Consider the following 23,814-nt stretch of genomic DNA (forward strand, 5'->3'; position numbering starts at 1 on the left):
GAGCTTTTGGAATAGCTGCTGTGGAGATAGAGGGCATTAAGCAATTGAACACTTTGCCTGGACTATCAGAGAACCTATCTGCAGTAGGCCTTCTGAAGGTGGAAGAACAAAGAGTACCAATTGCCACCTCGACAGTGCATCGCCGACAGTACCGAACAACTCGAGACGCTGTGATTCCCATCCACAAGATGATCCGTGAGCTAGAGAGCCAAGGGGTGGTCAGCAAGACCCACTCACCCTTCAATAGTCCCATCTGGCCTGTGCGCAAGTCTGATGGGGAATGGAGACTGACTGTGGACTATCGTGCCCTGAATGGAGTGACTCCACCGCTGAGCGCTGCCGTGCCGGACATGTTGGAGCTCCAGTACGAGCTGGAGTCCAAAGCAGCGAAGTGGTACGCCACTATTGACATTGCCAATGCATTCTTCTCTATTCCTCTGGCAGCAGAGTGCAGGCCTCAGTTTGCCTTCACATGGAGGGGTGTGCAGTACACCTGGAACCGACTGCCCCAGGGGTGGAAGCACAGTCCCACTATTTGTCATGGACTAATCCAGACTGCACTGGAAGAATGTGAGGCTCCAGAACATCTGCAGTACATTGATGATATCATTGTATGGGGGAACACCGAAACAGAAGTATTTGAGAAAGGAGAGAAAATCATCCAAATTCTCCTGGAAGCCGGTTTTGACATCAAGAAGAGCAAAGTCAAGGGACCTGCTCAAGAGATCCAGTTCCTGGGAGTAAAATGGCAAGATGGGCGACATCAGATTCCCACTGAGGTCATCAATAAGATCACAGCAATGTCTTCACCAACCAACAAGAAGGAGACGCAAGCTTTCCTAGGTGCCATAGGCTTTTGGCGGATGCATATTCCTGAGTATAGCCAGATTGTGAATCCTCTTTACCTGGTTACCCGCAAGAAGAATGATTTCTATTGGGGCCCTGAACAGCAACAAGCTTTTGCCCAGATCAAGCAGGAAATCGCTCATGTGGTAGCCCTTGGCCCAGTCAGGACAGGACCCGAAGTGAAGAATGTGCTCTACTCTGCAGCCAGGAGCCATGGTCTGTCCTGGAGCCTTTGGCAGAAGGTGTCTGGTGAGACTCAAGGTCGATGACTGGGATTTTGAAGCCGAAGCTACAGAGGGTCTGAAGCTAACTACACCCCAACAGAGAAGGAAATCTTGGCAGCCTATGAAGGAATCCAAGCCGTCTCAGAGGTAATTGGCACTGAGGCACAACTCCTCCTGGCACCCCGACTACCAGTGCTGGGGTGGATATTCAAAGCAAAGGTTCCCTCTATCCACCATGCCACCAATGCCACATGGAGCAAATGGATTGCTCTCATCACACAGCGCACCCATATCGGAAAACTGAATCGCCCTGGGATTTTGGAAATAATCACAAATTGGCCTGAAGGTGAAAGCTTTGGTCTCACTGATGAAGAGGAACAAGAACAAGTGACACGTGCTGAAGAAGCTTCACCATACAACCAACTGCCATCAGAAGACACACTATGCTCTTTTCACTGGCGGTTTTTGTCGCATCGTAGGGATGAAACGAAAGTGGAAAGCAGCCGTATGGAGTCCCACACGACGGGTTGCAGAAGCTACTGAAGGAGAAGGTGGATCAAGCCAACTCGCTGAACTCAAAGCTGTTCAACTAGCCCTGGACATTGCTGAAAGAGAGAAGTGGCCAAAGCTATACCTCTACACTGATTCATGGATGGACGCCAATGCTCTGTGGGGATGACTGGAAAAATGGGAAAAAGCTAATTGATAGAGTAGGGGAAAACCAATCTGGGCTGCTGAAGAGTGGAAAGACATCGCTGCCCGAGTAAGAAAGCTGGTTGTGAAAGTCCGCCATGTAGATGCCCATGTCCCCAAGAGTAGGGCTAATGAGGAACACTAAAACGACAAACAGGTAGATCAGGCTGCAAAGATAGAAGTGTCACAGATAGACTTGGATTGGAAACATAAAGGAGAGTTGTTCTTAGCTTGATGGGCCCATGATGCCTCAGGTCATCAAGGCAGAGATGCCACCTATAAGTGGGCACGAGACCGAGGGGTGGATCTAACCATGGACAGTATCTCCCAGGTGATCCATGACTGTGAGACATGCGCTGCAATCAAGCAGGCCAAGCAGGTGAAGCCTCTGTGGTACGGTGGGCGATGGTCCAAATACAAGTATGGGGAGGCCTGGCAGATTGATTACATCACACTGCCTCAAACCCGCCAAGGCAAGCGCTATGTGCTCACAATGATAGAAGCCACCACTGGATGGCTGGAGACCTACCCTGTGCCTCACGCTACTGCCCGGAACACCATCCTGGGCCTGGAAAAGCAAGTCCTTTGGAGGCATGGCACCCCTGAGAGAATTGAATCTGACAATGGGACTCATTTTAAGAATAGCCTTATAAACACCTGGGCTAGAGAACATGGCATTGAATGGGTGTACCACATCCCTTACCATGCACCAGCTGCAGGCAAAGTGGAACAGTGCAATGGATTGTTGAAAACCGCCCTGAAGGCACTAGGTGGGGGAACTTTGAAAAATTGGGAGAAGCATCTGGCAAAGGCCACCTGGTTAGTTAACACCTGAGGTTCCACCAATAGAGCTGGTCCAGCCCAATTTGAATCCCTGCATACAGTAGATGGAGATAAGGTCCCAGTAGTGCATGTCAGAGGTCTGTTAGGAAAGACTGTTTGGGTTAATTCCACCTTGAGTACAGACAAACCCATCCGTGGGGTTGTCTTTGCTCAGGGACCTGGTTGCACATGGTGGGTAATGCAGAAAGATGGAACAACACGTTGTGTACCACAGGGAGATCTGATTGTTGGGTGAAAACCACCTGTAATGTGGAATGCCTGTATACCCCTGCTTGCTGAGTGTCGCTGTCACTGTCAGTACATAGCTGTATATATATGTACGTATTGGGGTGTGTGTGTAGAATTAGAATATATTAGTTTGAGCACTGAGCCAACGATATGGGATAAGGGGTGGAATGTCTTGGGGGTGACTTTATGATGTGTATCCCATATCGCTGCCCTATGCCCAGGAATTAATTTTTATGCCTTTTTATGCCTTTAAACTGAGCCTGAGAGGGGGAAGGAAAAACTGAGCAAAACTTTTTCAAAGCAGTTTGCAGCTTGTTCAAGGTCACACAGAGATAGGGACTTTTCTTTACAGCTGCAGCAAGGGAGGGAGGAGGCACCTGGCTTGTGGTTGCCTGGTTTTGGCCAGTAGTTCAGTTTCTTTTTCTCCGGAGAGAGACTGAGAGTTGAACTTTGTTTCCTTCCCTGGAATTTTGGATTTTCTCCCTTTTCTACTGGACTGCTTCAATATCAGAGCACATCGCGAGGACTTTCCACTGAGCGCAGAGGGCCTGGCCCTGGGCCAAGTCCCAGCTCCGAGGAGAGCAAAGGGAGGACTCTAACACACTTTCCCAGGTTTTTTCTCCACAGTGAGAGATTTTATTATTTAGCATTATTATCCTTTTCCTGTGTGTTTGTTAAATAAATAGTTTTTATCTCTTTCATTTTCCTTTGAGGAAAATTTATTTTTTCCCGAACCTGGTGGGGGAGGGGTGGTGACCTGCCTTCTCTCAGAGGATATATTTCTAAATTTGGCCAAACTGGTACACACATGCTGAAGTGATTACCCATTTCCAATATCCAGAAGTGGCTTCATGATGATTTCTAAAGCCCTTTTTACTTAGGGCAGAAACTCTGATAGACATCAGACACTTTTACTTGCTGATGATAGAAAACAAAGTCAGTAGCAGCTTGCAGGATGACCCTTTCCCAGCATAGCTGGACTCAGCTTTGTCCAGTCAATCCACTTTTTAATCCTGTTCAGTACACTAGTGGGGTAGAGAATGTTGGAAGCATGATCGTGCCTTTCTTTATTTGCTGGGCATTTAGACTGGGCAGTGTCAGCAGTTAATCTGTTAGTGCATGTGACAGCTGTAATTATACATTTTAGAATCAGAAAGTTACAGTATATTTGTATTTTTCAGAAGTAATGCTACTATTCACTTTAAAGGAATTCTGTAAGATGGATATCAGAAGTAACATTAATGAGCTACTAAAGCTAAAATTATAGGAACTTACGAAATTGGTTAAACATAAAAACCATTAAACTGTTTATTGAAGCTTCACAGATATACTGCAGCTAATGAGCATTTCTGCTATTTAAATAAGCCCAAATTGAACACACATTACATGGATGCGTAATTAGTCATGGCAGTCACACAGAGACTCACTTTTAAAGCTTTATTTGAGGAATCTTTTCCATTTGATTTGTTTTGTTAATTAAAATATTTTTCTGTATTCACTTATATTTTAATATTGCTTTTGCAAATGCTATAATTTGCTGCTGTGTTTCCATTTGTGTTTGTTTGCTCTGTGAATATAGCAAATTTGGAAAATATATTCAGCACTGTTCTTTTGTTTGGTGTTATTTGTGTTAGTATTACTTGATAGCAGCAGAATAATTAAATTGTATGTTGTCTTTCATCCAGAAGGATCTTTTCAAATGATATATAATGTCTCACTAGACTGTGGAGGAGAAGGCAGCACAAACACAGGATTGTAGTTTAAATTTTCAAGAGAAAAGCTATGTTCGTTTTAAACTTTGAGGACTGAAACTGTGAGGGTGAAGGTTTTAAAAGATATTCTTTGCCTCTGTCCCAAATCGTGCACCAAACATTAAATATCTGGTTTGCTTGTTGTTCAGTGTCAAACACCAATTCAGAGAACCAATAGTTCAAGCTCATGTTTGGCTCTTGGACACTCTTTCACCCTTGCCAGGACAGAGAAGGGACTTCCCTTTGTGAAGACCAAAGTTTTCCCCTTCTTTGTGCAGGTAGTCTAGGAGGTGGCCCCTTCAGCCTCTCAGTTGCACCAGGTATCAGATCCAAATTGTGAGGATGTTAGGAACTCTTATATAAAATGCTGTTGAACCATGCCCTTTTTTTTTATATAACCTAAATCTTGGAGATTATGAGAAAGACAGAAAGAAATAGCAGTTGGATGCCATGTCAACCTTGCCACCAGGGAAATGTTCTTTCTCAATTTTAAAAATACTGATCAGGCAGACAAATCCCCAGGCCTGGAGAGAGAGCTGTTTCAGGTGAACATATGTTGGGCATTCTTCACATTCAAAAAGCTTTTGGTATAATTATGTCCAGACAGCTATTTTAGAACAAAGCAATTGAAAGAGATTTGAGAAATGTAATAGATCCAGGATAACAGAGGTAATACCCTATTTTTCCACAAGATGAAATAAGTAGTCAGAACTTCCAGTTTTACATCATTTTGTCTGAAAAACTACCTTTTTGACAGCATGTTGTCCTCAGACACCTTTACTGTGGTTCAGTCCTGTCTCAGAGAGACATAAGTCATCTATTAAATCCCCACTACCAAATCCTGCAGTACCAAGTTTTCCTCTGTTTTTTTCCAAACATGTCCTTACAAGCCTGTACATATTTAAGTTGTGAGGGTTGTCTAGATCACATGCTGAGACAGTACAACTGCATGTAATAAGTTATCCTATATATGACAAATGTAAGATGATCAAAAGCTTTCTTGAAGTACAGTCTGAGGCACAAAGAGAAAGTTAATGTATTGATTTCTGAAGGATTTTTAATAAAACTGCTATCAGCCAACTCTGTCCTTTAAAAAAACCCACACAAACAGAGAAAGCCCAAACCCAACCAAACCAAACCCCTCATTTTCCAGACAAAAATGTCTCACTCTAAAGGTTGTGTTTCATGTGATCTTTCAATAATTTAGATATTTTTATAGGAAATAGTTTCTTAAGTTTTTGAGTTTGTTGCTACCCAAATACTTTTTTTGTCAAGGCACATGTATATGCCAGGTGGAAGAGATTGTGCAAGCAATAGGTCTTGCAGATAGATTAAATACTTCTGGTAGAAAATCTGCTACAGTCTTGCAGCTTAAAACTGTCTTCTGTGACTCAGGCTTCTGAACAAGCTGCAAAAACGTTTTTTGAATTTGAGTCCTCTTGATATGTTTGTAAATGCCAAGGATGAGGAGGAGAGCATAGGTGGGACAAGTAGGTGACAATGATTGTACCTTGCTTCTGGTTTAATAATTTTGCTCCTGATTATGCACAGCCTCCACTTTGAAATACACTCCTAATATCTGATTTGGAGGTGAAAGGAGACACAGAGCCTTGGAGGAAATCCCATCACTGCGATGCACAGGAAAGCTGCATTTGAAGCTTGCTCTGTACTGGGGCGTGTGCTGGGACAGTACCCTGACTTTGCCCTTTGTATTGGAGAAATCTTCATCTTCAACTGGCAGATTTCTCTTTTACATTTATGACAGTGCAGCTACATCAGTTTAATTGACCTTGGCAATCTGCATCTGCCAGTGGTATGTCCCTGAGAGACATTGCAAATTTAAGCTGCATTTTATTGCAAAATCTTCAGTACTTCAGACAAAGCTATATAGCCCCCCCATTTTCATAGAGGCCATCAAAATTTGCTAAAAATATTTATTGAAAACATGAATGTCTTAATGAAGCTCCTTTGAAGTGCCTTGTGAATATAATAATTCAAAAATATTAATGGAATATTTTTCTGAACATTTATTTGTATTTAAGTACATTTATACAATGCCATGCAGTATAAAAGCATTTTTTTATTTTCACATCTGCATTATTTTGAAGGACAATAATATTTCACATGCAAACTACCTGTATGTGCTGTTCACTAATAGCATGAAAAAATATTAAGATCTCCTAATGCATGCTTTAAAAAACATTCAGAAATTGTAGTGAAAAAGATACAAAAACATACTTTGTTCACGTAAGCATTTAATTTTGATTGTGGTTTTATGATTTTATTCTTAATGTGTGTAACAGGTTTTGAAGTGAGCCTTTCTTCCAGGATGTTCTGAGTTTGAATATTAAGTCAGGATGGTTTTGACTTTTATGAGAGATATCTTTTTCAGCACTGAATTTTGTTATTGTTATAGGCATATATTTGAGAGATTTTAGCAACAGTTTTTTCTTTCTTTTATTAACATATTTGTCATTTATTTAATTACAGTCAGAGAGGCCTTGGCACCTATCAAGTTTAACAGATGGGGTCTCCCTGAAGTAGACCCAGAAACTATGCAAACGAGTGAACCCTGGGTGTTTGCAGGGGGTGACGTTGGTGGTGTTGCTAACACTACAGTGGAATCCGTAAACGATGGAAAACAAGCTTCCTGGTACATGCACAGATACATACAGGTGACTTTTTTTGAAAGTGTTTTTCTCTTTCCCATTTTTATCTGCTTTTAGATACTTCTAAAAATAATTTCATTGTGGTTTTGATCAATTATACAGATTTTGAGAAACTATTACCTAGATTATCTGGTGATTAGACCATTACAGATTCATTCAGCTTGGATCACATATTAGAGTTTGGGTAGATGAACTCAGCTTTCTTACATTATCTTAACACTAGAATTCAAGAAACATTTTCTTGGCCCCAGCTCTGAATTCCACTCAAGGGTAGTAAGCCTCCCTGCACAACAGACACTTCGAGCAGAAGCCCTGATTGGGTAATTGGGAAAACTACTAAGCTCCAAAAGTATTAAAAAGTAAAATCTTCCAGTAGTCCATAAAGTAAAAATTAACTACTGCCAATGGTGTTACCTGGGGAAAGCATTTTTAGGTTACTAACAGTTTACAGAACTCTCAGGTTGTCTACACTGGAACCCAAGTTTGCTCTGATGAGACTTATAAACTGAATACAAGAGCTTGACAAAAACTGAGTGCACATAGGCAAATAATGCAATGGAGAATTTTCCTCAGAAATGTCAGGCATACAGACTTGAGAAACCTGGTAACTACGTGTCTCCCTTTGGTTGTCCTTTCATGTTGCTGACTGAGCGCCTCTGCCCTGATCTTTCTAGTAAAAGAGCACTCCTCTAGTAGAGGAGCTGCAAAGGAACCTCCCGAGACACAGAGACAGCCTGGAGAACCAGCTGACAAAAAGTGTGTTCATAGTGCAGGGAACTTTTAAGAAACATGATACATGATTCATTCTCCCACATAAAGAGATTTGAACAACTGAAGTTGGGACTGTAACAACTCAATGTCTTTCTCCCCCATCCATCTGCTCAAAGCCTCTCTGATTGCATGTTTGTGCAATTTCATGCTGTTGGGGTCTGATTTCACTTCCTAAAAATACTTCAACTGAAAGCTTGTTGTTAGTATCTGTGCATATTTTTTCTCACTTGTTCTAAAGCACTGTTTGTGTCCTGCCTTCTTAGACCCTATGAAAATGCTGAGTGTGAAACATCTTTAATCCCTGACCTGCTTGCTTAGTTTCTCAGTGCACAGTGATTTTGGGTAACTGTGGTAGGGGAGAGAGGGTGTCTCCTCTTTTTTGTCTTCTTATTCAACCTCTTAGAAATACAGACATCACTTATAAAACCCTCCTTTATCATGTTGCTTCCTCCTCAAAGCTTTTTTTTTTTTTCAACCCCTCTGGAATGTATTTAATACTTTGGAAAAAATCTGAATAGTCATGGCTTGAGAATTAGAATTTTAAATCAAGCAGACTTGTGATATTAGAGCATTTCTGTTACCCTTTGCAGGTTTCAAGGCAGCTTATTCAACCTTACAGTCTCACCAGGAAGCTAATGGGAAAGCCTTACAGCAATCTTCACAGGAAAGTTTCCAAATGTCAAGTGTCACCTTTCCAGCTGTTAGATGAATGGGTTGCCCAAGGGCATTTATTTGGATGTGCAGCCCTTGTAAAATCTGGTTGCTGTGGTGCAAAATGCTGTAATTTGGCAATTTACTTCACCAGTGTTTGGACCTGGTAGAAATTTTAGTGACTGGAGGAGAGTTTGGTTTTAAAGAAGTTGTTTAGAGAAGGATAGTATTACCCTACTGTTTATAGGGACAGGTGTGTGCATGTGTGCGTGCCCTTGTGCACGCACTCAGTTCACAGCTGAACTGTATTCTGGAAACGTCCAAAAGCAAGTGAAAAAATACCCTTACATACCACCTTATTCTCTCTCTGCTGTGAGGTTCTAAAGCAGGCAACCATCCTGTGATCTGAGCCTCTGAATCAAGTACATGTTAAATTTTAAATAAATGCATTGATACTGTCTGCGTTTCAGTTAAGGATTAAGTAACCATTTCCAAAATCACCGACTATCTCAGCACCAGGATTTATAAATGATGCAGTCAGTCTTCATCAAAATAAAACTATTCTGTAGGACTTCTCAGCTAATCCAAGACCATGTCAAAGTGTAACTCAAACCCACCATCCTGACTCCTTGCAGAATGCACTGTTTGAACAGCATGCTGCTTGTATCCCAACCTACTCCAGGCAAAAGGCTAAGCGAACAGATGGGCCTGATATGTGCCCTGAAACTCCAGTCATTGCAAGCTCTGGCACATGGTCAAGTCAGGCGTGAGATCCAGACTCAAGGACTCTTCAGCAGAAATGCCTTATGTTCAGTACTGAGAGTTATTTACAGAAGCTTCTTGGCTGCTCTTATGCTGGAAACTTTCCATCATTAGTTGCCTAAATATCTCCTGCCTCTTAACATATTCCTCCCACTATATGAGGCATAGGTTCATCTCAGAAATTGTTGCCTGCAGCTGTGTCAGGTTAGTTTCTATAAACATGACCGGTCAAAGCCTAACTAAGGATAGTTGTAGTAGAACCTGTTAGGAAATGCAGTCAGTCTTCCTAGAACTGTTCCTTGCAAGTCTTTGGAGATCCAAACAGAATCAGCCCAATTCATGCAACTATCCACTACTCACATTTTCTCACAATTCAGCCTTCTTGTGTTATTCCATGAATGATGTAAAAATTTCAATTAAATAATCTTAGTGATTTATTTAGTTTGGGGATTGTAATCCTTAGCTTTTGTCCAACAGTGACTTCATGATCTTGTGCAGAAGCAATATAGGCTGCCGTTCTCTTCTGTGCCTCAGTTACCATCCATTTCTTTTTGTTCAGTGAATGGATTTAATAGTATAATAGTTACATTCAAGGTAACTCACAATTATTGCAGGATTAACTTTTAATTTTCTACGCCTATCTTGAGAGCAAAGATGCTCCAGTATTTTCTTCTTGGATGATTGTGCCAGTCTTAATGCCTCACTCCTACTCTATTCATACACTTACTGGACTGTTTTCCCATATATGACAGTCAAGCTTCCATCTTCTTCTCACTAAAATGCCTCTTTAAAAGTGACTTTTTTGTTCTGGTTCACAGTAAGTTTTCTTTTATTTAAATCTATTTTTCTTTACTGTGATCTTCCAGTGTGGAAGTTTCTTTTATGCTTCTCCTAGACTGAAATGTACATGATACATTTAGAGAATACAGGTCTGATATAAATTGCACTTCACTAAAACATTATTCAAGATGAACTTTGAGTACATCACAGTGTTATTTTGAACTACTATTGTATATTTTCTATTTTTTCTTTACCTATGCTGTCAGAAAATATATGGGCTTTTTATCTGAAAAGTATAGTGTTGATTCTGTGTCAAGATTGACCATTCTCATATATTCCTTGAGCATATATGGATATACATTATTTCATAATCAATACCAGAATTGGGAGGTTCCCAGGAAGCTTGAATTTGAAGCCATTAGTTATGTTGTCTGTTTCTTTTCAGGATAACCACAGGAAAAAAATGAATGTCTCTTTGTTTAGCTAGAACAACATATGAAACAATAGCATGCAGCAATGAAGCACCATTTGCAAAAAGGTGAATTAAAGGCAAGTTCGGGAAGCCTGGTAAATTAGTTGCTTGCCTCTGAGTAAGCAATATGTCTGTTACAGAAAGAGAAAGCTAGGACTTGGAAAATCTCTGTCAAGGTGGACAGAGCCCTGAGCAAACCTGCTGTAGCTGACTCTGCTTTGAGCAAGGATGTTGGACAAGATAGTCCCCAGGCATCCCTTCCAACCACAACCATTCAGAGATTGTATGAAATAACATAAACATGTTTACCACAAAGTTAAATAATTAATAATTGGAGAGAGGATAGCAGAAGCAAGGGAGAAAACATGTTTTAGGATCAGACTTTAAAACTAAGAAAGCCAGAGTAAGATGGAAGTATTCAGGAAAACTCTTCCAGGCAGTAGGATTTGTGGAGAAGGCTCTCTGTGAAAGATAACAGTAATAGAGCTACTCGCTTTCACAGTCTATCTTTGTTAAAGGCCAGGAAATGCAGTTAGACCATATCACTCTGGTTAAGAATTTTCTCCATCTAAAGAAAATTAATGTCAAAAATTGTATCAGGTCCAAAGCTGAGTTCCTGTCTCTCAGCCCAGCACTGCAGCCCATGTGCTTTTGCCTTCAGGCGAATCCTGTTTAGGGTAAACTAGACCCACTGCTTGCAACATGCTGGGGATTTTTCACCACCCTGTTCCAGTCTCCAAAAAATTGTCATGATTGCAACAAGTACCTGCAATATTGTTAGCTCAGCTGGTTGGCATCAAATTAAGAGGAAGAATGGGCCACACTTTTTGTCCTCTACTTCTAAAAATCAAGGGAAGAGTTATTATAAATAAACTCTTGCCTGTAGGCTTTCTTTTCCAATTTGTTTGTGCAGTGTCAGGGAAATCCTTCATTATAAAGATGATTTCACTTTCAGGAAGCTATATAACATTTTTGTTTGCCAAAAATTTTGCTTTGTAGAAAACAATGCATCAAGGCTTATAAAATACATTTATTTTATAAGCATTGTGCTGAAATGAAAAAACCAGCGAAAAAATAGAGTAAAAAAGGAAGTGATAGGAAAGAGGGAGATAAATCTCCAGAGATGTATTGCCACTGACTACTGAACCATCAGCTACATCCTTCCCCTGTGTGTTTTTAGATACTTGGTTTATTCCATTCAAACCTTTTGTAATTCTCCCCCTGCCACCTGTGCTTGGGTCACTTAATCATTAACAAACCATTAGGCACATTTTGTGTGGCTGAGTGCATGTGGGTGGAATTCCTTGTGGTTCTGCTCTTTGGGAGGGGGAAGTAAGGCAGGGAAAATGGGCCCTTATATATGGTTTGGGAAGTGGCTTTAGACTGGTTTGAATGATGGCATGCAGGAGGCAAGGCCTATTCCTGCATGGGTTATTTTCAACCATGGGCTTCAAAAGTCTTACACTGCTTTGGTGGATTTTTTTTTTTTTTTTTTTTTGTCTTGTATAGGATTTCTTTCTATTTTACAGCAGAAAGGTCACTAAGAATCATATTTAAGCAACATTCATTTTAGATGAAAACAACTTTTAGAGATTTAATTGTCCTTGGGAAAAGAAACACTACAATGGAACTTCAGCTTCATATTCAGCACTGTCTGCCTATTTGTTTATAGCAAACAATATTTACAGTTGTACAAGCTATGAATAGTGTGTGAGCAATCCTCAGACTGAAATTCACAGAGAACATTCAGACAATCCTGAATAGCAAATTAATTTGAACTAGAAAATTAGGTTTATTGCTCAGATGTGTGCAAAGAGTAGAGTTGACCAAATCCTTTTCCTGAAGTCTTTTTTTGATGTCATTCTTACGTAATGAAAATCAAAGAGGTTTTTTTTAAGATTTCAGTACACCAGTATTGATTTCAGGAGATTTCCCCACTTTCAGTTGTGTAGGAGACAAAAAATGGTAGCATTTTAAAAATGCTTTAATTTTAATTGTGTGATCCAGAATTTTCTGGTTTGGCATTGCAAACAACATTTTGCAGTTGAAATATTAGTTTAGGAAAACAAAAAAAAAGTTAAAAAAGATGAAATCAAACTCAAAGTAAAAAAAAGATTAAAAGAAAATACTTTTTTTCATTTCCCACCACCTATTTTTTTTTATTTGCCAGTCAACAAAAGCTTTTGAGATGTAGAATGCCAGGCTGTTTGGCATTTGAAGAACTCAGATTATCCTGGTGTAGAAAAATAGCCCTGTGGAGTATGACATGGAGGAAGCAGTGAACACTCAGGAAGGAGAAAATGTGGCATGTTTGGCTTTTTATAAAGTGTAAATGCATTGGCCTCTAGCTGAGAGAGGTCGTGATACTGAAGTGAGTTTGGTCTGAAGTGTTAGGATCTTTAGAAATTAGCTTTTCTCAAAATGTCCACCATTAGGGATCCATTCAGGTTCGCATAATTCAGGCTAGGACAATTCCACTGCTTTCAGTGCTTTTAAGCCATCAGAAAAATTGGCCCCAAAATGTATTCTCTTTGTCTGAAGATTCGAAGATCTGGGATCAGAACAGTGTGATGGAAATCCACACAATCCCAAAACCAAACAGGTCTGAACTCTCAGGTTTCAAACCAGCCTAGGAAACAAAAGGCACTAAAGCGGACTCATCCTATCTGTACTTATCAGTTTTCACAGGTAAAAATTGATTAAATAAGTTCCTTAAAAAAAAAAAATCCAAAAAACCAAAAGGCAGCAATTCGTAAGTGGCTGAGGTTTTTACTCTGCTATAGAAAATCTTCTCCAAACTTCAAGTACTGGTTCTTTTTGTCCTGCTGAAAAAAATCTTTTTAAAGATAGAAGAAACTGCTATGCTGTTACCTGTGACTTATTAGGAACATAGACAGTGTGGGACTTCTCTGTGTTGGAAGTTCCTGCTTTATTTCTTTCTGATTTTATTGAGTCAACCATTTGAGTGAGCAAAGATTTAAATTCTACCCACCACAGCCTGATTAAGATGCTGTTTAGTATCCGTACATGGGAAAAGCTTTTCTCTTTACAATTTTTATAATAGATGCAACACACATGTTGAATGCTTCTCACTGGCTCTTCAGAGAAAAGACACTTTCCAATGAAAACAAAAGTGACAGTGGTGGCACAGCCATAACATGTATGATATTCTTTGATGGCAAATAAGACTCTTTAATTTTTTTCGGTCTTGAAGTATATTCATACTAATACAAATAAATATAAACCCAATATTAGTTTTGCATAGATGTGCTGCTGTGTAGGCTATATAAAACCTTTCAAAGTAGGGGGAAACGGTTTAGAGGTTCACAATACATGGAGTTAATGCTGAGTAATCCTCCACATGATGCTTTCCCTCATTTTTCACAATTTCCTACACTTTTTATAGATTGGCACCTGAGAAGAAAACTAGAAAGGGTCTGTCTGCATAGCCTGGGTTTTTTCAGTCTTTCTGTTACTGGCTGCTGTAGGGAACAGAGGTAACTCTTCAGAATGGCTGAACAAACCTTTGGACTGAACCAGGCTTATCAGTACAAGATGTAAAATAACTGTTTCTTTATTATTGTTGTTACTGTCATTCAGGTTTTTCCAGCATAGCATAGTATTTCAGCATGAATACTATTTGGGCAGATGTTACATAGGCAAGTGTTTGCATGTTTTGCTGATTTGCAAGTCTGAACACAAAACAGAATAAGCTTTGGGTTGTTATATATCAATTATTCCCTTATCAGGATTAATAATAAATTGTATAAAAATAGATCAGAAAAAATTCTGTGGTTTTGTGGTTTGTTTTGTTTTGTTTTGTTTTTTTCAGTCCTTATATGGTGTTGCAGTTTCTACGGTTCCAGAACTCCCACTCTTCTATACTCCTATCGATTTAGTGGATATCAGTGTAGAAATGGCTGGACTGAAGTTTCCAAATCCTTTTGGCCTTGCCAGTGCAACCCCTACTACTAGTTCTTCAATGATTCGAAGAGCATTTGAGGCTGGATGGGGCTTTGCTGTCACTAAAACGTTCTCCCTGGATAAGGTGAGGAAATATTTTAATGTCTATTTTGCATATAACCATTTCTTTGTATATTTGAAAAATCTGAATCTTTGGGGAATAGCTCTGTTATATCCAACTAGCATAAAGATAGCAGGGAAGGGTATGATACATTGTGTAGTTCAACTAGTCTGTGAGGTTTCCACAGCGCAGTGACACAATTTCTGGTTTTGTTTGTTGTTATATTCTTCCCTTTTATTGCCACAACCTTTAATACTAGCCAACTATTAAGTGAAAAAATCCATTTTTTAAGATATTGCAGTGAAAGTGTTTTTTGTGAAGGATCAGAATGCAAAGGGGATGAGTAACAGCTTTGTCACATAACTCATGAAAGGCGGATTCTGTGCCAGAGGCTGCCAAGATAAGCCATTGAACTGGAGGTGCAGTTGCAATGTGATAATGTGGCTGCAAGGAGGAGGCTAGGTGGGTAGTGGAAGAGAAGGATGGAGGCAACATAAAACAAGCCTATGGAGAGAAGAGCACAGTGACATCAACCTTCAGTAACACGTAGTGGAGGAGGAAGGAGTTAGAATTCTAAGTCTTGAGGGCTATGGCTCAGTGTGGCACCTTAAATAAAGCATTTTGTGTGTTTTTAAGCATGTAATTGCTTGTTTGAATTCAGGAGAATTGCAACTTCTTGTTGCTACATTCAAAATGGCAAAATGAGACTGAGCAAGAAGTTTAGATAGTGAAAGAAAATAACAACTTTGATAAACAGATCACAGAGAAAAGAAACAGGTTTTGGGTTGGGATGTAGATATGGTTTGACTTGTGGAGAGAGGAAGAAAAGCAAAGGTGAATCCTTGGACATAGGCCCGAGTAACAGTGTGAATAATAGCAACATATTGTCAGCCAGTAACAAACAGTAGTGTGGGCTGAGGAAAGCTTTTGAGTTTAATTTGGATACAAGAGCCTTTATTCTTGGTTCAGAGGGGGGATATACAAGTGTGCTGATGGATGGAGCAGGAGAGAAAATGTGGATTTTTTCCTCCACCACCTTTCCATGGGTAAGTACCACAGGTGAATTAACTATAGTGGGTGCCCCTCTAGTATGAGGAAGATCTAAGGACAAAATGCTGCTGTATTGCTACAGAATACTGTAAAATATGTCAGGCTAGATTCTGCTGTTGCTTACACCTGTAGCCCTGAGGATATAAGTTTCCTCTGGATTGCAGTGGAGATTCCAATCTACTTCACAGAGCTTCTTATTAAAACACTTTTTAGGACATAAATGTTTCTCAAGTATGTTTACAACTGACTTACATGTATAACATGCCATCAGCTGTAATTATTCAGTGCCTAGGCTACAGGCAACCCATAGCAAGTACTGAGACTTATTTTTTTATCAGTTTTATTGCTGGTATGCTGGCAGTCCTGCCAGACTGCACATTGATTACTGTGCATCTCGAGAGCTAAACAGACACAGGCTGAGTTCCAGCTTGGGTGGGAGTTCAGGAGGAAAGACATGCATGTTGTAGGAAGTGATGTTGGTGCTATACTAAGCAGCAGACTCTGAGTCATTCCTGAAATGGCGACTGCAAAGTGTTCCACTGGATGCCATGCTCTGGAGGTGTGACTCAGATGGAGATCTTTCAAGTTTTATTTAAGTATTTGTTTCAATAAGATGCAGAATATTGCAGCTATTATTTTTTTAAGTTAATAAGTTCAGAAAAGTGCTATCTAGTGAATTCTAGTTCAGTGATTGTTATTTCTACCTAAGCTTCCTTCTAGTGTTCATCAGGAGGCAGTACTCTTTCTCTGTGCCTAAACTCTTGAATCGTGTGTTGTGCTTAGTAGAACTGTGTCCCACCCAAGTGCTGGCTAGATTTCTATTACTGTGTTCTTCCTAGTACTGCACTTCCCTCAGGTGTGTTAAGCCTTAATATTTGTGACATGGTTTGAGATGCGTGGCTGAGCACTACTGCAGAAGCAAAATTGCTTTTATTTATCAGAGTAACATGGTACTTAATGCTACAAAAATAACTATTTCAAATGGGAAGAAATGCTTAGGTACAGCAGTTCTTATGTGAACAGAGTATTACAAAAAGGCTGCTCATGTTGACTTAATGCTGGAGCAAGCTGTTGGTAGAGAGTTTGAAGTATTATAGGTTGGCATAACGTGCTAACTTTTTTTTTAACTTAGGTTCTGATTACGTAGACATAAATCTTGTGTGGTGTTAACCAGGGATCAGAATGTTCTCTTGGGCTGTGGTACCAGTGGTGGGGATTTCAGACTGAGCTGTCCTGCCCAGCTAGTCAAAGCAATAGACAAGAGGATGAAGAGTGAAGATTTCCTGATGTAAGGCTACAGAGTTGGTGGGAGGAGGAGGAGCAGCTCCCCAGACGGTGCAGTTCCCAAGAGTGGAAGAGATTTTGGGAGGGAAGAGAGTTTGCTAGACACAGTTTTTGGCAGCTGAAGCTTTCTGTGTTCTTCCTTCATCTTCTCATGTTATGTGTCCTGGTGAGGCTTTACTGGTGGGCTTCTTTCTGATTTGCCTAGTGTAAACTGCCTGTGTGGCCATGGGGAGCTTAGCAGCAGGAGAAATCCTCCCTTTTCCAGAGCCAGTGACTGAATTTCCCAATGTGTTCAGACACTGACAGAGGAAACCAGTGACTTCTCTGTTTAACACAGGCATCTTTTAGCAGTTTAGCAAAAGTGACTGATGCAAGCTAAATTTGAGTGACATACAGGTAGTGAAAAGCATATACAGCCCAACTACAAATTTCCATACATTAACTGTGGTGTGATGGAATAAGGTCAGAGAGAAAAGCATGATAAATCTTGGAAGATGGGGACCCAAGGACAGAGATAAAAAGGACTCAGGCTGGATTCTTGTAAAACACGGAATTTATTTCATATGAGCTACTTCTCCTGTTCTCTCTTTCATCATCTAGCACAGAAAGCTCTTCTAAGAAAACACAAGGCTAGGGATCCCTGCAGCCCGTGAGAGGCCCTACTGCCTCATACAGAGGAACTCTTGGGTAACAGTGCTGGAGTTCAGCCTCTGGACCGTAATTTACTCCCCTAGTCCTTCTAATCCTCGTGTGTCGTGGCCTCACCTTGAAAGCGTCACGTGCTGTCACAGAGGGAGTTAGCACAGAGCGCGCTGTTTCGTGCCGTGCTTGCTCTCTTTTTAAACACCCACGTACCTTGCTCATAATTGTCTTCATGACAGCCTTGGTAGCATTTTCTGTTTGTAGGGTGAGCATTTCAACTGTGAGTGATTCAGCAAACTTTGTTCTTGCATACTACTGTACTATTGTTGAAACCTACAAAAAAGCTAACGTGAGCAATAGCTGAATTTCCTTCAGAGTATTTATACTTCTAAATATACTGCACTCTAAATACTTTAGAAGGTGCTGGATATTATAGTGTAGTGCAAATGTTAATCATAGGGGACTGTACCTGTATGTGTCTGTTGGAATCTGAGGGAGATAGTGACTTGTAGAATGTTATTTACTAAATTAAACATCTTTGCACAGCTGCTTTAGTATCAGCTAGATTTGATTTCTTCCAGAAAAGGGAATAACTGCTTTTAAAATGGACAATCACTAGGAAAGACAAATGATAGCAGAATACAAGTGTCCCTTCACACACCTTTTTGTACATTCATGTCTTTCCTTTTTGACTGCAGGATCAATAGCTCATTGCTCTGTTGGTTCAAATAGTATTTCTGTCTTGTTCCGATAACTGTGTGCAGCAACATATTATTTATAAGTTCTGTTTGCAAGGTATTGGAGGGAAATGGGGGAGCTGCATATCACAGAGTCCACAATAAATGGATACCAATTATTACCTCTTTGAGAGCTTAGATGAACGGAAAACTACACACAGAATGACAGATACTACATTAATTAAACACATAACTGTGAGTGGGAGGGTTTTAGGAGAAGTGTTATAGTGAGCTGGTTTATTTACTAAGAATTTATCTGTGAGTGTTGCTTAGAACATGAAATTTGCATTAAAACCTGTAATCAGAAAGTTTGTATAAACATAGTATCAAAATAAGTCAGAGGTTGTATGATGTGTGTACATTCCTGTGCCATATTCACTACCACAGTGAGGAGCTTATAGCAGAAATTAGGGTTTTATCAGCTGAATTCAGGCTTTGTTGTTTTCTCACTGCAGTGTATGGGCTGTTTAGAAAGACGAAAAAACAACTGGGTTAGCAGAAATGTTTGCTTTGATTTTTAGATGCTTCCTTCACTTCTAAAATTTAATTCTGATTAATCAGATACATCTGTCTTTATTTTGTTGTGACATGCATTGATTTGTGATGCTGTCGCTTTCAATAATGCAGAAACAGTTGCCTTTATTATGAGAACCAGCCGAAATCAACATGCAGACTAACGTCATTTTTAATCTTTAATTTTTTTTTCATTATATATGGAGCAAGTTGCGTGGATGATTTTAAAAGCAAAGCTACAATTAAAACTAGATTAAATTTGAGCTAAACTATAGCGGAGGAAACTTTCTAGCCATAATATATGTTTATGCAGCTCACAGATGTAGATTTCACAATACATTTTCAGAACCATTTCTGAATTAAAACCGTTGCTGGCAGAGAATTAATTAATTTGCCCAGTATATATCACATTTCTGTGTGCTGTTATTACAATATACATATTCAGGCTCCAGCTAGTTCTTTCTCTATACATTTGCACTGTGTGCACCTCGCTTCATAATTGAAGGTGGTAAAAAAATCATGGTACAATGATACATTGTTTTCCATAACATTAGTATTTCACAGAAGTGAATCTGTATTACAAAATGTATATTTTTGTATGATATTACAGCATAGTAATTTAGATTAAACTAGTTATAATTTATGGTGCCAAGCCAAAAAGCTATTTAAGATGCATTAAAATGCAGAACCATGACATTTGAAATTCTGATGTTCTTAATATGACAAAGGTTATTCTATGGAGTTTTGCTATAATATGAAATATTAATATTTCACAATACAGTTTTGATGAAGTACAATTTGCCTAGCTTGCATATGATAAAGAAATTAAATGCTTACCAAGGGAGTTCAGTGAGAATTAGAGCCCCGCCTGAACATCTGCTTGAAATGTTATTATCCTGTCCTACTGACAGCATCACTCCCTCATTGTTTTTGAAGATTGACAGCTGAATATTGTACTGATTTCTGCAGCAAATATGTCTAGGTGAACTTTGTTTGGTTTTTAGGAATTTAGAACATGCTTTTGATTTCCATCCTATAATTTTTTTTTTTATAACTTTGACATTTGTAGATGCCAGATTGAGGCCTGGTATGCTGTAGCAAAGATAGACCATTGACTTGCAACGAAATGCCAGTTGATATCTCAGTAAACAGAAATATTACTATTCTTTATTGTGTGGTCTGTATGAAAGCTGTATGGGCTTTCTTTGGGGAGACAAATGATCAGATTGTTAATGTCAAATATAAAAGGGACTGTTTGCCTTTCCACTAAATAGCATTAGACAACTTTTATTAACTACATTTTCTGAACAGAAAAATGAGCATTTTATGGGATTCCTTAGCACACAACACTCCTAAATTATTTTCTTGTTTTACAAGTTTTAAAATTACTATTATTAGTATTCTTAGGACTACTTTGTCCTTCATTTTGTTCCATATTTCTGAAAGAATTTTAATAAGAAATACCATCCTTACTGTTTCACAATTTATTGTATTTTTAGATCAGTGCATAAAATCAGAGAAGTTTAACAGAAGAGGTAAAAGGCTATGCTAGGGAAATGCTATAGAAAGTAATTATTATCTTTTAAAATGCTGTAGTTATGCCATTTTATTTTTATATAGAAAATGTGTTATTTAGCTACAAAAAAAGAACAAACAGTTCTGTGAATCTGAGTAAGTAGCAGGAAAACACTTTCCTTCTTTTTCTCTGAGACAAAGTATTTCTCTGATATGTTCAACTTCAGGACCAAATCTCGTCTCTCTACTTAGTTTTACCCTACTATCTCTGACCCAGTGTAAAGAAGGCTGGAGACTTCTTTACATGCAAATAACTTCAAAAGCTTCAAAATTGCTGTCTGAGGAACTGGAAAGGACTGCATTTAACCATTCTTTTTCCTCAGTCCATATACCTGGTGATACAGGGGTTTGGCATATCTTCACCCTGGAAGAATCTGTCTAGAGAGATGTAGCACAGCTTGAACACAGTGAAAGAGAGACCAAAGATTCCAGAACTGAGAGCTTTAACAAAGTCATTATTGATAAGCCAAGGCCTTTCCTACCACAGCTGAAGTCTGCACCTACCACAGCTGAAGTCTGCACCAGGTAAATGCACACCTTAGATAGTTGCAGGTGTGCATCTTGACACCAGCAAATTGGTAAATGAGGCACTTCAGGCCATTTAAAAATCTGTTTTTATCATCAATAATTCTGATTATTTTGGCCAGTTAATATTTCTAATGCTGAAGATAACAAACTGCATTTTTAAAGCTAGAGTTTAACAACAATCTGTAAAAAGTCTCTCTTTCTCTTTGTGTTTGTATTTACTACTTTAGAAATTAAAAACTTCTTACAAGTTTGTGATAAAAATTAAACCTCTGAGGAAATGTTTAGTCCCACTCTTCCTGTAGCATTAAATATCACAGAAATGCTGCATTTCTTCTGCAGTGAGAGTCTGTCTTCTGCAAAGAGTCTCTCATGGAGAAGTCTGTTATCTCAAGGCGTGGAGCACAATGTGACAATTCATCAGTGGGAGACAGGGATCTGTCATGCAGGGGTGTTGAACATTGGGTCAGTAAACCTCATCTGTGCTAAAGGACAGGATTTTTACAACCAGAGGATCTGCAATTTTCTTCCCCTGTTATCACTTTTCCTGCATTCTTCATGGAGCAGAGTGAGTGTGGCTATAACTTTTATACCACAGAGTCTAAGCTGGCAATGGCTTACCTTCCTCAGAGCTGCACATGAAGCTGGCCAGCAAAGGTAAAACCACACATGTGTCCAAAATGAGTTCTTGATAGGCTTCAGGATTCTCATTTATGTCTAAAGGATTTGGTTTCTGTTCATCTGGGGAATTTTTATGCAGTATTCAGAGGTTGTTTCTTTTTCCTTTTTCTTCCGGAGTTGGTGGTTCAAAACAGTGTAGCCAGAGTTCATATACATATATGAAGTGTAAGTTTGAACATAAATCTTCAGCTTGAATATTTCAGGCAGCTTATATAGAAAAGACTTTTAAATCAGTCTTTAAGGTATTTTTTAATCTGAAAACTGTTGCATGTTCTAATGAAACTTATAGTGCACTTAGATTGGCATAATTGAGAAGGAGTTCCTCTGTAATTCTGAAGCACCATACAGATGCAACACTGGGTATTTTCCTACATTAGCCTTTATATAAAAAATAGCTTCCAAAAGTAGGAGCATTCATTCCTGCTCAGTATAATAGGTGCTGTTCTGGTAGTGACCAGAACTTGAGAGGTTGTAGTTTCTATTCGTAGTGCAACTATTACCAAGTTAGTCAAACAAAATGGATGCAAATTTTACACTGGTTAAAAATCAGAACAGTATTTCTTTTTATATTGAAGAAGCTACTTTGCTCTTTACTAATTTTGCTTTATTTACCTAATTCTTCTGAAAATACCTGCAAATATTTATCGAAAGAGACAAGGAGAGCACACATGCCTGATTTTCCAGTCATGCTGAGGATGTGCAAGTCCTGTTGGCTGTGTCTGAAGTACTCAACATTTTTGAATCCTGTATAAACAGGATTCTAAAAAGCAAATATGTAACATACTTGTGTAAAACATTGTCCAGCTATATTTTTCTGTAGTTGTTTTGTATGTCCTTGGAAGGTTGTTGATGATTTTGGCAACGACTCATATAAATTTTGTCTGAAAGGAATTCAGCTAAAAAGGCAGCTTGAATGTAAGCTAGAAATTGGTATGTGTAATTCTGAAATTTAGAATTTTCTCATTAATTCCATTCTCAATTCAGATTTGTTGCAAACCTTTTAGTATTGTTGCATCGTATTAGTTGCATGCAACCAACTGCATCTAACTTTCTTAAGTGGCATATATTTTATAATTTATTAGAAAAGGTTGTAGGAAATTGTTTTTAATAGTTATATTTAAAATGCAGCTAAGACAATCACAGCATAAGGACATATTTAACATATTTTAGTTTCTTAGCATAAATGAAAAACTTCCCTATTTTTTGAAATTAAGATACACTTTATTAGCTAAGCACAGATATTCAGGAAAAAATGAAATCTTTATTTTGCCATTATAGAATTCAGAAGTTTCCATTGTTTCAAGTCATTGAGTTTTTGACTCTCCCCATTTGGTTAAGGGCGTCTGTGAGAGTTTGGGGTTTTTTCCCTCATTTCTACATTCTAATTATAAAAAAAATCCCAAACACCATCTAGAATTCAGTACACCTACTGAGATACTGAAGTGGAATAAAGAAAAATGGTCAGGTGCTCTCATTTATAGTTCAGCATCTTTGCTGAGGTCTGCATTCGTTGCTGTGGTCAAATGCTGGCTTCTGCAAAAGCCTAGGTGACACTTTGGGACCCCACCTCTGCCCACTGCCATTTTGAGGCTGCAGATGCCTTGGGGAAGACCTTCCAGTGCTGGGCCTCCTCCCCTGGCACCAGCTGGTGGCTCCTGCTTCAGCTGGGCACTTTACAAGGCAGCCGTGCTGTTAGGTGACGGCTGTTCTGCTCTGTACCACGACAGGCTGAGGACACCTGAAGCACCTCATACAGCAGCTGTTGTCCCAAGATTCCTGGATGGTCCATGGACTCTTGCAACATGTTTGCAGAAATGTGGTCCTGAATTGACCCTGCAGAGGCACTCTTAGGTCGGTGTCAAGCATGTATATGTGTACAGCTCGTTTTAAGAATTTTGCAGGCATTAGCTGAAATGATGTAACTGTCTCAGAACTGGCTTATGTTTCCACACACAGGTTTAGAGGGTTTAGCTTAATCACTTTTCAAGGAATTTTTGGTTATACCAGTGTAGCTTCTATATAAGGGCAATACACTTCTCCTAAGTGTTTGAGTTATCTCAGGTCTTGAGTTCCCACTTGGTAAATGAAAAGGG

At 39.2% G+C, this 23,814-nt stretch overlaps 1 protein-coding gene across 1 annotated transcript in view; it reads left to right on the forward strand.

Moving 5' to 3' along the window:
* The window catches only part of DPYD (dihydropyrimidine dehydrogenase), a 348,807-nt gene that overhangs the window by 169,698 nt on the left and 155,295 nt on the right, over positions 1-23,814 (forward strand). The window contains exons 12-13 of the mRNA XM_082286925.1: positions 7,076-7,260; positions 14,523-14,738. Of these exons, the coding sequence (XP_082143051.1) occupies positions 7,076-7,260; positions 14,523-14,738 (401 nt within the window). The remainder of the gene's footprint in view (positions 1-7,075; positions 7,261-14,522; positions 14,739-23,814) is intronic.

The sequence above is a fragment of the Coloeus monedula genome (genome assembly GCF_965178545.1).
Source record: "Coloeus monedula genome assembly, chromosome: 9".
NCBI classification, from domain to species: Eukaryota; Metazoa; Chordata; class Aves; order Passeriformes; family Corvidae; genus Coloeus; species Coloeus monedula.